This window comes from Dipodomys merriami, unplaced genomic scaffold, assembly GCF_024711535.1.
Source record: "Dipodomys merriami isolate MVZ:Mamm:240054 unplaced genomic scaffold, mDipMer1.0.p SCAF_22, whole genome shotgun sequence".
NCBI lineage: Eukaryota > Metazoa > Chordata > Mammalia > Rodentia > Heteromyidae > Dipodomys > Dipodomys merriami.
The window spans coordinates 7,441,793-7,457,794 of NW_027203604.1; the positions used below are offsets into that span (position 1 = coordinate 7,441,793).

The following is a 16,002-nucleotide window of genomic DNA, read 5'->3' on the forward strand; positions in this document are numbered from 1 at the left end:
TTCTGCATTATGGATGGCCAGTTTTCCCAACACCAAATATTTTTCTTTTTTTTTTTTTTTTTCCAGTCCTGGGGCTTGAACTCAGGGTCTGAGCGCTGTCCCTGAGCTGCTTTTGCTCAAGGATAGCACTCTACCACTTGAGCCACAGCGCCACTTCTGGCTTTTTTCTTTTTGTTTATGTGGTGCTGAGGAATCAAACCCAGGGCCTCCTGCATGCAAGGCAAGCGCTCTACCACTGAGCCACCTTCCCAGCCCCCAGGTTCTCAGTTTTCTGAATTTAGTAACCCCTGCAGGACGATGCCCTTCACTCCAACAGCTTCCAAGCCTTCCTGGCCTGTATCCAAACACCTGCCTCACCCTCAAGGTACTGTCCTAATTAAGGAAGTTGACACACCTGCAGTACCCCTGCCTCAAGGTGTACTTTTACTTTCCTAATAAATCAATCTTTACTATCATCTGTTAAAAAAAATCCTGTGGTGATACTAACTGTTAGGAACAGCTGCTAGACTGTAAGAGTCCGCACTCAGATAGCTTACTCTCGGTCTAGTAGTATGCTTAGATTTCATTCTAGTTATAGGCCAGGGAGCAAAGAAGTACTGATATCTCTTTGCAAAATTAATGCCTATAAAGAAATCATTAGAGCTGGGAATGTGGCTTAGTGGCAGAGTGCTTGCCTAGCATGCATGAAGCCCTGGGTTCCATTCCTCTGTACCACATAAACAGAAAAAGCCGGAAGGGGTGCTATGGCTCAAGTGATAGATTGCTAGCCTTGAACAAAATGAAGGTCAGGGACAGTGCCCAGGCCCTCAGTTCAAGCCCCAGGACTGGCAAAAAGAAAGGAAGGAAGGAAGGAAGGAAGCAAGGAAGGAAGGAAGGAAGCAAGGAAGGAAGGAAGGAAGGGAGGGAGGGAGGGAGGGAGGGAGGGAGGGAGGGAGGGAGGGAGGGAAGAAGGGAGGAAAGAAGGGAGGGAGGGAGGAAGGGAAAAGGAAAAAGAAAGAAAAAGAAAAAGAAAAGAAATCACTATAGGATCTTCACAGAAGTTATGGCTAGCCTCTCAAAGAGGGAAGGAGGAAGGAGGAGCTGGTTCCATTGGCAAGGGAGATTCAGTAGAATTTTAGGGTTTAAAATAATTGTATTTCTGGGTGCCAGTGGCTCATGCCTGTAATCCTAGCTACTCAGGAGGCTGAGATCTGAGGATCTCGGTTCAAAGCCAGCCCGCAGGAAAGTCAGTGAGACTCTTATCTCCAATAAACCACTAGAAAACCGGAAGTGGCACTGTGGCTTAAGCAGTAAAGTGCTCACCTTGAGCTGAACAGCTGAGGGACAGCACTCAGGCCCAGAGTTCAAGCCCCAAGACCGAAAAAAAAAAATTGTATTAATTCCAAACTATCAAAATGCCCCCATTCTAAGTTTCTGATTAATCCTATAGTTTCATATATGAGACCAATAAGGCTATGGATTCAACTGGGTTGGAAATTTGGCAATCTACAGGATCAAACATTGTAGCTACAGGATCCGATGCCATTTGTATCCAAGGATTTCTGTTTTGTTTGTTTGTTTGTTTGTTTGTTTTGGGTCCGGTTGTGGGGCCTGAACTCTGGGCCTGGGCGCTGTCCCTCAGCTCTTCAGCTCAAGGCTAGCGCTCTACCACTTGAGCCACAGCGCCACTTCCGGCTTTTTTCTTTTTGCTTATGTGGTGCTGGGGAATCGAACCAGGGTCTCATGCATTGCAAGGCAAGCACTCTACCACTGAGCCACCTTCCCAGCCCCTATCCAAGGATTTCTGAAGGACATTTTTCATGTAGCAACAGAAGTCAAGGGGTTCTTTTGAAACATTGAAGCTCTCTAGGTTTCTGACCTGTTATAAACTCTCTGGGCATCTAGAAGCAGCTGGACCTTCCTTTCAGTTCTTTAGTACCCCACTGGAAGAAGGAAAGGTGCAAATATTTGGTCTATCAAAGATCTGCCTTCAATAAATACACTAATCACTAGTGAATTTTTTCTTTCTTCCTTTCTTCTTTTTCTTTGTTTTCTTTTCTAGGTCTGAGACTAGGATTTGAACTAGGTATCTGCTGCTTTCACTCATAGGCCAGTGTTCTACCAACTGAGCCAAGCCTACAACTCCACTTTTTTGTTGTTGTTGTTGGTCGTGGGGCTTGAACTCTGGGCCTAGGCACTATCCCTCAGCTGTTCAGCTCAAGGTGAGCCCTCTACTGCTTGAGCCACAGTGCCACTTCTGGTTTTCTAGTGGTTTATTGGAGATGAGAGTCTCACGGACTTTCCTGCCCGGGCTGGCTTTGAACCATGATCCTCAGATCTCAGCCTCCTGAGTAGCTAGGATTACAGGCGTGAGCCACCGGAGACCGACCTACAACTCCACTTCTGAAAACTAAAGTTCTTTCCCATTCTAGGCCCGAGACCAACATTCTACTAAATCCCACTACTTATAAGATAACTGACTTTATTAATGTATTTTTGTTGGTCCTGTGGCTGGAACTCCCAGAACTCTTTTTGCCCAAGGCTAGGGCTCTACCACTTTGAGCCACAGATCCACACCTGGTTAACTGGAGATAAGAGTCTGCTGGAAACTTTTATTTTTTATTTTTGGGTCCGGTTGTGGAGCCTGAACTCTGGGCCTGGCGCTGTCCCTCAGCTTTCAGCTCAAGGCTAGCGCTCTACCACTTGAGCCACAGCGCCACTTCCGGCTTTTTTTCTTTTTGCTTATGTGGTGCTGGGGAATCGAACCCAGGGCCTCATGCATGCAAGGCAAGCGTTCTACCACTGAGCCACCTTCCGAGCCCCTGCTGGGAACTTTTCTGCAAGGACTGGCTTCCAACCGTGATCCTCAGATCTCAGCCTGCTGAGTAGCTAGGATTAACAGGCAGGAGCCCCAGGCTCTGGCTAGATAACTGACTATAAACATAAAAGTTAGATAGTTAACTCTAGGAGCCTATCTTTGAAGGCTTGTTTTCTGAACATACTTTAACTCCATTTACAGTCTGTTTAGGTTTATTCAGAAAAACAAAAGACAATCCTGATATTTTGAAATCTTTGGGACAGATAGCGCCCAGAGAGCTGTATCTTTCTAGTGGGCAAAAGAGAAGGGGCCCTGGAATTTAGCTAAGTGGTAGACTGCTTACCTAGTAAGCTTGAGGCGCTGGGTTTGCTCTGTAGTTAACTGCGCCTCCCCCTGCCTCTCCTTCCAAGCTACTCAGTAAGAAATACCAACTCTCTCATTTACCTCTTTTAAAAACGCTATTCAGGGCTGGGAAGGTGGCTCAAGTGGTAGAGCGTTTGCCTTGAGCTGAAGAGCTGAGGGACAGAACTCAGGCCCAGAGTTCAAGCCCCACGACCGACAAAAACAAATAAATTAATTAATTGTACTATTCAGTGTCGCGAGTGGAGAACTCGGAAGCTGCGAGGTTGGGTCCTTTGCTTACAACCTAACAACGCTAAAGAAAGGAATGCCCTGTACTGGGCCATTACACGAAAGGCAAAGATAAAGCTGACATTTACGTGACTAAACCAACTCTCCGAGTCTGCCCAGTGTGTGCAGATCGTGTCCCAGGGAACTTGGAGTCTGAGGGCTGCCCACCCCCTCGCCCCCACCCCAGATGCCAGGCCCGGCCCGGCTTCCCCGCCGGGGCCCAGGGCGCACGGAGCATCCGTCAGCGTGACCCGGGATGACAGGCTCCTGGCTAGGAGCCGAGGGACACAGCGGACCCGCGGGGCAGGGGGGGGGGGGGGTGATGGCGGAGGGGAAAGGCTGGGAGCGGAGGGGAGGGGAGGAGCCGGGAGGGAGGGGAGGGGCGGGGACTGTCCGGCCTGCGTCCCTCTCATTGGCTAAGGGCTCCCTGGCCCCATCCCACCGCCCGCCTCCCGGCGACGCTTAAAGTGTGCGGAGCAGGTGCCTCCCCGGCAGCCGCAACTTTGGGGCGCCGGTCCGCGCCGCGCGCGACACTCATCCATCGCCCCCAACCCCGAGCGTGCAGCTCGAGCTCCCGCAGGCCGACCCGAGTAGAGGGTCGCCGGGCCAGGACCCAGCGGGCCACTCGGTGGGGTGGGGGGGAAACTGAGGCCAGAAGAGGGCGGCGAGCGCAGCGGACCCCCGCGGGCTGGGAGCGTCCATGCAGTCGTGTGCCAAGGCATGGGGTCTGCGCCTGGGCCGCGGCGTCGGGGGCGGCCGCCGCCTGGCTCGGGGCGCGGGCTCGAGTTGGGCTCCACCGAGCCGGGACCGCAGCAGCGGCGGCGGCGGCGGCGGGGACAGCGACACCGCCGGGGCCTCGCGCCTTCTCGAGCGCCTCCTGCCCCGCCACGACGACTTCGCTCAGAGACACATCGGACCCCGGGACAAAGACCAGAAGGAGATGCTACAGGCCCTGGGGCTGGCGGTAAGGACCTCCGGGGGGGCTCGCGGGGCCCCTCCGCCCTGCCTGCCCCGCGGCCTCCGGGCTGCACCTCCCCGAGTTCGGCAGTCCCTCGCGTGGGTCTCCCACGCCGTGGCGCGGACCAGCTCTTGCGCTGCGTCTGGGGTGGGGGTGGGGGGCTCGGGGTCGTCTCCTACCCTCAGCTTAACTTTTTCCTACCACCCGCCCTTTGGGCCTCAAAACCGATGCCTAAAAACTTGTCCCCCCCACCCCCCGCCAGCCCAACCGAGGAGCCCCAAAACTTGGCAGGAAATGGAGAAAGACCCCCCTCCTGGTTCAGGGTGGATCTGGCCGGTTACTGCCAGCTTGTCGACGGAAATCCAACCTGAAGAGGTTGATTCACCACCGGGCTTCATGATTTTTGCTCCTGGTTCGCTCGAAGTTCCCCTTTAAAAGAAATCCCAATGAAGCGACTGAAATGAGGTTCCCGCAGCCTTTTTGTAGATGCAAAACACAGGGGTGACTCTTTACCCTAGGGGACATTTTCCCCTGCCTTTGGTGTTCACCCGCTTGCGTTCTGATTTCAGAGCATGGATGAACTCGTTGAGAAGACAGTCCCCGCCAGCATCCGCTTGAAGAGACCTTTGAAAATGGAAGACCCTGTTTGTAAGTGGCCCGGCGGCTTCCCTGGAGCTGGCTCAAGCCGATTTGCCGGCTCTGATATCTCAAGATCTGGCTGGGGGTGGGGGTAGGATTTCCCCCGCACTGGCTACACTATACAGTTAATTGAAATGTAAAAAGCAAGCACACACCTTACAGTCCTGAGAAGGTAGAAAATCCACCAGAACCTCTTCCTCTCCCTCTTCCTACCCCAAGGGTCCCCTAGGAATCCACAAGCTTCCCCTGGGAAAGCCAGGTGGAAATCACGTGGTGGGGAACCCTAGTTCCCAGGCACCCCATGGGCAATGTTTTCCATCTCTTTGCAAATCAGGACAGACCCTGAAAGGGAAAAATAAATAAAAGAAATTACCAGTTAGAAGTCAGCTAGGAAAGAGTCAGCCCCGGAAGGAGACCCAGACATTTGGCCTCCCTAGCCCAAAGGTAATGTCCAAGTAGCTTCCAACTGTTTTCCTTTCTTCCCTCCCGATTTTATTACTTTTTGTAGGGAGGGGTGGCGATACTTTTCTATTTTGAATCACTTTTGGAGAAAAGCACTCAGATTCAAGCTTGTTTAAGAAAGCTCAATTTATTCATACCCTTCTTTATTTCTTTTAAGAAAAGCTTTCTTTATTTCATTTTATTTTATTGTCTGTTGTAGGGCTTTAACTCAGGGCCTGGGCGGTGTCCCTGAACTCTTTTGCTCTAGGCTAGATAGTGCTCTACCACTTTGAGCTGTAGCTCTACTTCCTCTTAGCCTTCTTTAGAATTTTATTTTACATCTGAAATGGTTTTAATGGTCTAAAGATTGCCACTTCCAGGTACCTTTTTACCTTAGTGCAGACCAAGAATAATCCATGTGAAAACTCCAGATCTGGGGAGCTCTCTAAACCAAACAAACAATATAAACATATAAATCTCACTTGGTTATTTAATTTCCAATTAAAGAGTACTTAATCTCTTTTACTGCTGGAGTTAAGACTGGAGAACTGCTGTTTTGTTTAGTTTCTGTGATAGAAATAATCAATAGACTAACAAGAAATAATCAATAGACTAACAGTTTTGTTTTCAGGTTTTTGAGGTGTGGAGCCTGTTTCTCCTCTGGTGGGCTCATGCTGTGCCTCAAGCTATGCTGAAGGCTGCTACCCTGTTGCTTTCAAATCTGCAGGCCTAGAGCTTGGTCACAGAAAAAATTTGTTAAACTGAGACTTAGAGATCTCAGGAAATCAAATATAGAAAATCAGAAGCCTGATTGAGGGCTGGGAAGGTGGCTCAGTGGTAGAGCGCTTGCCTTGCATGCCTGAGGCCTTGGGTTCGATTCCTCAGCACCACATAAGCAAAAAGAAAAAAAAAGCCGGAAGTGGCGGTAGAGCGCTAGCCTTGAGCTGAAGAGCTGAGGGACAGTATCCAGGCCCAGAGTTCAGGCCCCACAACCGGACCCCCCCAAAAAAAGAAGTCTGATTGAATGAAAGTACAAAAACAAGTGAAGCTTCAGGTGAATATTTGAACAAGTAAATGCCTTACTGAGTCTCAGTCAGAATGCTTGTTACCTTTATTTTATTTTATTTTATTTTATTTAACATTGTGCTTTAAGTCCGGGTGCTGGTGGCTCACGCCTGTAATCCTAGCTACTCAGAAGGCTGAGATCTAAGGATCACGGTTCAAAGCCAGCCAGTTAACCACTGGAAAGCTGGAAGTGGCACCGTGATTCAAGTGGTAGAGCACTCGCCTTGAGCTGAAGAGTTCAGCTACAGCGCCCAGGCCCAGAATTCAAGCCCCAGTCACAGTTGTATATTCTATTGATGACTCTATTCAGATGAGTAGTTTGATCATCCAATATCCACCCCTTCGTGTGTGTGTGTGTGTGTGTGTGTGTGTGTGTGTTTGCTTGCACATGCGCGCGCAGCCTCTCGCAGCCACCCCCCGCCCCTCCCCCCGCCCTCCCCCGCATGGGAGCTGGTACTGGGACTTAAACTCAGGGCCTTCCTTTTTGGGTTTTTTCACTCAAGGCTGGCGCTCTCCCACATGAACCACAGCTCCATTTCCAGTTTTTGGTAGTTAATTGGAACTAGAAGTTTCACAGACTTTTCTGCCCCGAGCTTGCTTGAACTGCAATCCTGATATCAGCCTCCTGAGTAACTAGGATTATAAGCATGAGCCACCAGTGCTGGGCTTCCCCTTTTTCTCTTTGGAAGGAGGCTTCTGATAAGTAATTTACTACTTGAGTGTAAACTTTCACTCCCCCCAATCCTTATTACCACCCCAAAATGGACAGGCTGTCCAGTGAAGGTGGTCCCAGCATAGAAGATGGTGTATTTGCAGGACATGAATATTTACTCTGAACTGGGCCCATGCCATGTATGGTTAATGAATGTTCTCCACATGAGGTCTGAAAATTGGTTCATGTAAACTTAATAGTAGCCTTTCTATTTAATATGGAGCATCATCCGTACATGGTTTCACATGATGTTGTAGTAGAATCAGATAGGATTTTTTTTTTTGCCAGTCTTGGGTCTTGAACTCAGGGCTTGGGCACTGTCCCTGAGTGTCTTTTGCTCAAGGCTAGCACTCTACTACTTGAGCCACAGTGCTCCTTCCAGCTTTTTCTGTGTATGTGGTACTGAGGAATCGAACCCAGGGCTTCATGCATGTGAGACAAGCACTCTACCTCTAAGCCACATTCCCAGCCCCAGACAGGAATTCTGAACTAAGTATTTGCTTGCACAGAGTCTCTTTGTCTCACCTTAGTTTCCCAAGTAGCTGTGACTATAGGCAAACACCACTATACCACCTTTTGAAAATGTAGAGACAAGCTGGGCGCTGATAGCTCACACCTGTAATCCTAGCTACTCAGGATGCTGAGATCTTGGGATCATGGTTCAAAGCCAACCCAGGCAGGAAAGTCTATGAGACTCTTTTTTTTTTTTTTTTGTCAGTCGTGGGGCTTGAACTCTGGGCCTGAGTGCTGTCCCTGAGCTCTTCAGCTCAAGGCGAGTGCTCTTCCACTTGAGCTACAGCTACCGGTTTTCTGGTGGTTTATTGAAGATAGGAGTCTCACGGCCTCTCCTGCCCGGGCTGGCTTTGAACCGTGATCCTCAGATCTCAGCCTCCTGAGTAGCTAGGATTACAGGCATGAGCCACCAGCGCCCGGCTCTATGAGACTCTTATCTCCAATAAACAATCAGAAAACCGAAATGGTGCTGTGGCTCAAGTGGTAAAACACTAGTTTTGATCTGAAGAGCTGAGGGACAGTGCTCAGGCCCAGAGTTCAAGCCCCACAACTGACAAAGAAAAAAGAAAGAAAAGAAAAAGTAGAAACAAAGCCAAGAGTGGTGGTGTATACCTCAGGAAGCCAAGTCAGAGAGATTGTGAGTTCAAGACCAACCTGGGGAACATAGCAAGACCCAGAGAAAAAGACAGCATGCAGGGAGAAGGAAGAGGAGAGAGGAGAGAGAGAGAGGAGAAATAGTAACTCACCAGGATGCACATGCAAACCCAGGCAGCTTAGCTCCAGGACATTCCAGCCACACTGGGATCACTCTGCCATATGCTAACTGCCCCAGTGGACATGAGCGCATGTGGCACAGGTATGGGAGCACTCAGGGGAAGTACAGCTTTTTTTTTTTTTTTTTTGCTAGTCCTGGGGCTTAGACTCAGGGCCTGGGCACTGTCCCTGAGCTTTTGCTCAAGGCTAGCACTCTACCACTTGAGCCACAGCACCGCTTCCGGCCTTTTCTATTTATGTGGTACTGAGGAATCAAACCCAGGGCTTCATGCATGTGAGGCAAGCACTCTACCACTAAGCCACATCCCAGCCAGAAGTGCAGCTTTGATAGGCTGACAAGATTGGGGGGGGCACCCCAGGCAGAGGGATCCTCATGTATAGGACAGAGGGGCCCAGACACCATCCAGGAAGCACAGCCCATCCCATCAGTCATGAAGGATAGCCCTTCTCTTTAGAAAATACCTTGATAAACTACCTTTGGTCACCAGTTGGCCTCATAGAAAGTCATTATTCAGGGACTGGCAGGTGGCTCAGTGGTAGAGTGCTTGCCTTGCATGCATGAGGCCCTGAGTTCAATCCTTAGCACCACATAAGCAGAAAAAAAAGCCAGAACTACTGGGCTGTGGCTCAAGTGGTAGAGCAGGCCCCACGACCGACCCCCCCCCCCAAAAAAAAAAAAGAAAGTCATTATTCACAGAACCAGGCAGAGTGGCTCAGTTCAAAACCCTATCAGTTTAATTCTAAGTACATAAGTTTTGTAACTCCCATCCCTCCCACTTGCCCCTGCCCCCTCCCCAAAACAAACCCAGAAAGATTTATTTCATATCATGGGAACTTTGGCTCTGAATGGTACCATTAATAATGGTTTTAGCTTTTCATTTTACATTTTCTGATGTTACGTATTCATAACATTGGAAAGAACTTTATAAATAGTTGGAAAGTACTTGAGCAACCAAGCATACATGCTTAGCTATGGCCTTGCCTAGCTGTGTAATGGTTTTAGTGAAGTCATCTCAAAGCAGCTAGACGGAACTAGACTGAACTAACTTGACAAAAGCTTCAGGGATTAAAGTTTACAGAAAATTGCACATTGCTTAATGAAACCTGTTGTATTCAGATTATTCAGCTAGAGCCAGAACTGAGGCGCTGAGCTGTCAGAATGCGATTTCTAATGGACTTGTGAGAACTGAATGTTCCCACACGCATTATTTTAGAATGTTTAATAAATGGTTAATGGAGGGCAGTGATCAGAGGGAGGGGACATTGTGTAATGCAGCTGTATATGGTCACTGTTACCCCAGTCACGTTAGGCACTCCCCGAACTGACCCCTAGTGCACTTGCCCATCAGCTCCCTGGAGTTCTCAGTCATGGCAAGGCTCTCTTGGCCATTCCTGTCTTCCTCTAGGTATTACTTTTCAACTACATGGAAAGTAACTACTGAAATAAATGAACATTAACCAAATGAGAAAAACAAAGGCCTTTTAATCTTGGCATAGCAGGAGTCATACTCGAATTATGGCAGAGGAGAGAATAACTTTAGAATTGAGTAAAGGGAAGTCTTCAGGTATATCATGATTGAGGGCTGTGGGCATGGGGAGGCTCTAGGCTTGGGAAGGTTTTAGGTATGGGAGATTGTACGTGTGGGGAAGCTGTAGGAGGTTTAACTAGAAGTGAAGCAATTATCCAATGTGATTAGCTAGGTGGTGAATATTTACTTTTTATTTTTTATTTTTTTTGCCAGTCCTAGGGTTTGAACTCCAGGCCTGGACCCTGTCCCTGAGCTGCTTTTTGCTAAAGGCTAGTACTCTACATCTTGAACCACAACACCACTTCTGGCTTTTTCTGTTTATGTGGTACTGAGGAATAGAACCCAGGACTTCATGCATGCTAAGCAAGGATCCTACCACTAAGCCACATTCCCAGCTGAATATTTACTTTTATTCTGGTTGGTCCTAATTTGGAAATAAGACAAAAATTAGAAAAGCTATCAGCCATTTTTAGCCAGTTAAAGAAATTATTGTTCAGTTTCCCACTTTATCAAGTTAGAATAGCACCCTGGTTTTCTGAAACTCTGACCCAGGAAGCAGGCTGGCTTCCTAGATTTTTTATTTTATGGAAGAAAACTTAAGTTTCCTAGACATTTTATGGATAACAGTTCCAGTGCGTGCGTGCGTGCGTGCGTGCGTGCGTGCGTGCGTGCATGTGTGTGTGTGTGTGTGTGCGCGCGTGTGTGCGCACGCACATGCATGCTAGACTTGGGGCTTGAAGGAACTTAGAGCCTAGGCATTGTCTCTGAACTTTTTTGGCCCAAGGCTAGTTCTCTACCACTTGAGCCACAGCTCCACTTTCTGCTTTTTTGGTGGCTAATTGGAAATAAGAGTGTCATGGACCTTGCTGCTTGAGCTGGCTTCAAACCAATCATCAGATCTCAGTCTTCTGGGTAGCTAGGATTACAGTTGTGAGCCACCAGTGCTGGCATTGTCATTAATTCTTATTAGGCTAATACCTGTTGATAAGAATAATATGTTATGACAGTCACCCTGTTGCCAAAATTGCAGCACCGAGAGGATACATGATTCATAAGCATTGTTCCCAGGAGTTTTCATCTTGCCTATCTATCTATCTATCTATCTATCTATCTATCTATCTATCTATCTATCTATCTATCTATCTATCTATCTATCTATCTATCTATCTGTCTATCTATCTATCTATCTATCTATCTATCTATCTATCTATCTATCTATCTATCTATCTATCTAATCTCTCTTTGTCCCTCTCTGTCTACCTGTGCTGTGTATGTAACCCACCTCATTCCCATTAGGTAAGCACTCTAACCCCTGAGGTATAACCTCAGCTCCTATTTTATCTCCTTAATATAAATTGAGTCTGAAGGTGAGAAAGTCCCAGGATTCATGAAAACTATGGATTAAAAATTTTGAGTGTTTAGAAGTGATGTGAAACTGGGTAGAAAACAGATTTCTAAAACAGTAGCTGATTTTGTATTGTGTGTTGGTTGTGGGGTTTGAACTGAGGGCCTAGGCACTGTCCCTGAGCTCTTTTGCTCCAGGCTAGCTCTCTACCATTTTGAGCCTCAGCACCACTTCCAGTTTTTGAGTGGTTAATTGGAGGTAAGAGTCTCACGGGAACTTTTCTGCCTGGGCTGGCTTCGAACCACCATTTGCAGATCTCAGTTTCCCAGTTTCCCAAGTAGCTAAGATTATAGGCATGAGCCACCAGTACCCAGCATGTGCTGTGATCTTGTTACAATCTTAGAATATTGCAGTCATCATTTGTGGCTGTACAGGTTAAGGTGGAATTATATCCTAATCATAGTGAAGGGGCAATTTATTTATTTATTTATTTATTTATTTATTTATTTATTTATTTATTTATTTGGTCGTGGGGCTTGAACTCTGGGCTTGGGCGATATCTCTGTGTGCTCTTCAGCTCAAGGTGAGCACTCTGCTGCTTGAGCCACCACATCACTTCTGGTTTTCTAGTGGCTAATTGGAGATAAGAGTCCCACGGACTTTTCTGCCTAGGCTGGCTTTGAACCGTGATCCTCAGATCTCAGCCTCTTGAGTAGCTAGGATTACAGGTGTGAGCTACTAGTGCCCATCTGGGCAATTTACTTTAAAAGACATACTAAAATAAATTATAATATATTTTCTATTGGGCTGGGAATGTGGCTTAGTGGTAGAATGCTTGTCTAGCATCCATAAAGCCCTGGGTTTGATTCCTCAGCACTAAATAAACAGAAAAAGCCAGAAGTGGTACTGTGGCTAGCCTTGAGCAAAAGATGATCAAGGACAGTGCCTACGCACTGAGTTAAGTCCATGACTGGCAAAAATAAATAAATAAATAAAAATAAATAATAATTTTCTTTTATAATAAGAATATCAGATTAGAAGTCATAGTGTTTCTACAGTATAATTAAGTATATGTTTAGTATACTGAAATTAAAACAATTTAAATATTGAGTATATATTAAAATATTGAGTATAATTAAAATATTTTGAGTTTTCTTATTTTAACATAAAGGATATAGACATGTTTATATGGTAATAAGGGCCCAAACAGACCATGTTATTGAGACAAAGAACAGAACATATAACATTTTTCCCTCTTAAAAGATTTTAGGAGGCTGGGAAAGTGTCTCAGTGGTAGACTGCTTGCCTCACATGCATGAGGCCCTGGGCTCGATTCCTCAGCACCACATAAACAGAAAAACCGGAAGTGGCGCTATGGCTTGAGTGGTTGAGCACTAGTCTTGAGCAAATGAAGCTCAGGGACAGTGCCCAGGTCCTGAGTTCAAGCCTCAGCACTGGCCAAAAAAAAAAAAAGAAAAAGATTTTAGGCCTTGCTCCATTGGTTCACACCTCTAATCCCAGCTACTCAGGAGGCAGAGAACTGAGGATCACAGTTTGAAGCCAGACCAGAAAGGAAAGTTGATGAGACTCTTAGTCTCTAGTTAACTGGAAGTGAGCAATGTGGCTTAAGTGGTAGTTTATAACCTTGAGCAAAAGTTCAAGGATAGCTCCCAGAGTCTGAGTTCAAGCCCCCAAACCAGCAAACACACATGTACATACACAAAGATCTTAGCATTTATTCATATTCAGTGAAGGTATTTAATATAAATAAATATAAATATATTGTTTACAACATCCCTTAACATTTTTAAATGATTCTTTTGGAAAAAGTGTTGTATAGTTTATTCCTTGCTACAGAAGAAATGATTGAAAATACAATGGCTTGAAATGATAATAAACATTTATTATTGTTAGTTTCTGTGGGCCAAGAATTACAATTCTGGTTGGATCTTGGTGAGTTCACATTCACACAATGGGCACTCTGCTAGGTTGGAGGACTCTTTCACACTGCCAGTAAGTTGATGATGGTGCTGCTAGGGAAGATAAGGCTGCCTAAGGATCTTTCCAACATGGCAGCTGGTTTCCCCCAGAGCTGGGATTCAAGGAGACAGCAATCCAGGCAGAAGCTATTCTTTGCATACCTAACCTTGGAAGTCTGTAGCACACATTTAGCCATATTCTGTTTGAGTCCATCACTGAATCTGGTCTGTATTCAAGGGTAGGAAATTAGTTTTACCTTGTTAAGGAAGAGAGGAGGGTAAGCAATTTGTAGATATTACAAAGTATTGTTTTTGTTTTTGTTTTATTGACGTCGCTTGTGGTGTTGGAACTCTGGGCCTGGGCAGTGGCCTTGAGCTCTTCAGCTCAAGGCAGAGCTCTACCACTTGAGCCACAGTACCACTTCTGGTTTTCTGGTGGTTAATTGGAGATCTGAGTCTCATGGACTTTCCTGCCCCAGCTGGCTTTGAAGTGCAATCCTCAGATCCCCAGCCTTCTGAGTAGCTAGGATTACAGGCGTGAGCCACCAGCGCCCTGCTACAAATAGACTTTTTTATTATAGTACTTTTAGGCTTACAGAAAATTTGAGCAGAATGTGCAGAAATTTCCTATACATCCTGCCCCCTCACCCCCCACCACAGATGTAACCTCCTCCAGGATCAACATCCCCCCACAGAATGATAACTTATTATAGGTGATAGAACTAGTATATCAGTTTCTCTCTCAAATCTATTGTTTACATTAGGGCTCTTGTCTTTACACATTCTATGGGTTGGGACAATTGTATAATGCTCTATGTCTACTAGGGTAGCATGCAGAATAGTTTCACTGCCTTAAAAATCCACTAGCCTGATTCTGGTGGCTTGTGTTTATAATTCTAGCTACTCAGAAGGCTGAGATCTGGAGGACTGTGGGTTAAAACTAGCTCTGGCAGAGAGAGTTCTTGAGACTCCATCTCCAAAAATAACCAGTGAAATGCCAGACTGGAAGCATAATTCAGGTATTAGAGTGCCAGCCACAAGCAAGAGTATGAGGCCTGAATTCAAGCACTGATACCAGCACATACACACACATACACACAAATCTGTAGATGCGGGCACTGGTGGCTCAAGCCTGTGATCCTAGCTACTCAGGAGGCTTAGATCTGGAGGTTCAACACCAGCTGGAGACAAGAACTCCAAAGTAAGCAGCAAAAAGCAAGCCTATAGGCCTGGCCCACATGGTAAGACACCATTACACATAGTGAACATAGTAAACATGAGACCCTGAGTTCAAGCCTTGAATTAAACAAATTTCTTTTTTTTTTTTTTTTTTTTTGGGTCCGGTCATGGGGCCTGAACTTTGGGCCTGGGTGCTGTCCCTCAGCTCTTCAGCTCAAGGCTAGCGCTCTACCACTTGAGCCACAGTGCCACTTCCAGCTTTTTTCTTTTTGCTTATGTGGTGCTGAGGAATCGAACCCAGGGCCTCTGGCATGCAAGGCAAGCCCTCTACCACTGAGCCACCTTCCCAGCCCCTCCTGTTGAACTTACAATGAATTTTGTGTAACTTCTAAACATCAGAGCTATAAAAGTAAAATCATATCTTTACAATAAAAATATATAAAGTAAAATCAGTTATACTGCATTGTAAGTCCAGTGTTATTCTAGAAGATTATGAAGGAAGGTACATAGAACCAGAGTACTGGGCTGGGAAGGTGGCTCAGTGGTAGAGCGCTTGCCTTGCATGCTTGAGGCCCTGGGTTCGATTCCTCAGCACCACATAAGAAAAAAGAAAAAAGCCAGAAGTGGCGCTGTGGCTCAAGTGGTAGAGTGCTAGCCTTGAGCTGAAGAGCTGAGGGACAGCATCCAGGCCCAGAGTACAGGCCCACGACTGGACCAAAAAAAAAAAAAAAAGAACCAGGCTACTTATTGATTTGGGTTTTGAGTTGATATTTCCTATTATCTTTGTTACAAGTGGGTTGAGATAAGATTACCAACTCTGCTTTTACAGCTTCCTCCATCTGCTTCTACTCCTTATTTATTGACAGTCTTCTATGGCAGATACTGCTTTAGAGCACTGGGTGTGCAAGAGTCCGGAGCTAAAAGGTAACAAAGATAGGAATCTTTACTATGGATTATACCCAATAAGAGGATACTTCTGCAATGGTTCTATGATTCCACACATAGGATGGCTGCTTTGGCTGTGCTTATGGCATCAACTGAGGGATAGAATGAGAATCTGTCGAGTGGTGAATAGATGGTGTGAATTGACATTGAAGTTGCAGAAAGATATTGAAAACAGAATATGAGACCACTATCTAGAGGCTGCATCATTAAGAGTTTTTCCCTTCTGTATCATGGGGAGATTTTGAAAGTTATAAGAAGGGTCAGGCATTATCAGTGGCTCATGTCTGTAATCCTAGCTACTCAAAAGAGGCTGAGCTCTGAGGATGGAGGTTCAAAGCCACCCAGGTAGAAAATTCCCTGAGTCTCTTATCTCCAATTAACCACCAAAATCAGAAGTGGAGCTGTGGTTCCAGTGGTAGAACACTAGCCTTGAGCAAGAATGCTCTGGGGTCAATGCCCAGGCCCTGAGTTCAAGCTCCCAAACTGGCTCAAAGGA

General features: G+C 46.4%; 1 protein-coding gene across 1 annotated transcript in view; it reads left to right on the forward strand.

Moving 5' to 3' along the window:
- Window positions 1-3,930: 3,930 nt before the first annotated feature.
- The window catches only part of Gldc (glycine decarboxylase), a 94,011-nt gene continuing 81,939 nt past the window's right edge, over window positions 3,931-16,002 (forward strand). Inside the window, exons 1-2 of the mRNA XM_070033232.1 lie at window positions 3,931-4,391; window positions 4,955-5,033. Of these exons, the coding sequence (XP_069889333.1) occupies window positions 4,128-4,391; window positions 4,955-5,033 (343 nt within the window). The 5' untranslated portion in view covers window positions 3,931-4,127. The remainder of the gene's footprint in view (window positions 4,392-4,954; window positions 5,034-16,002) is intronic.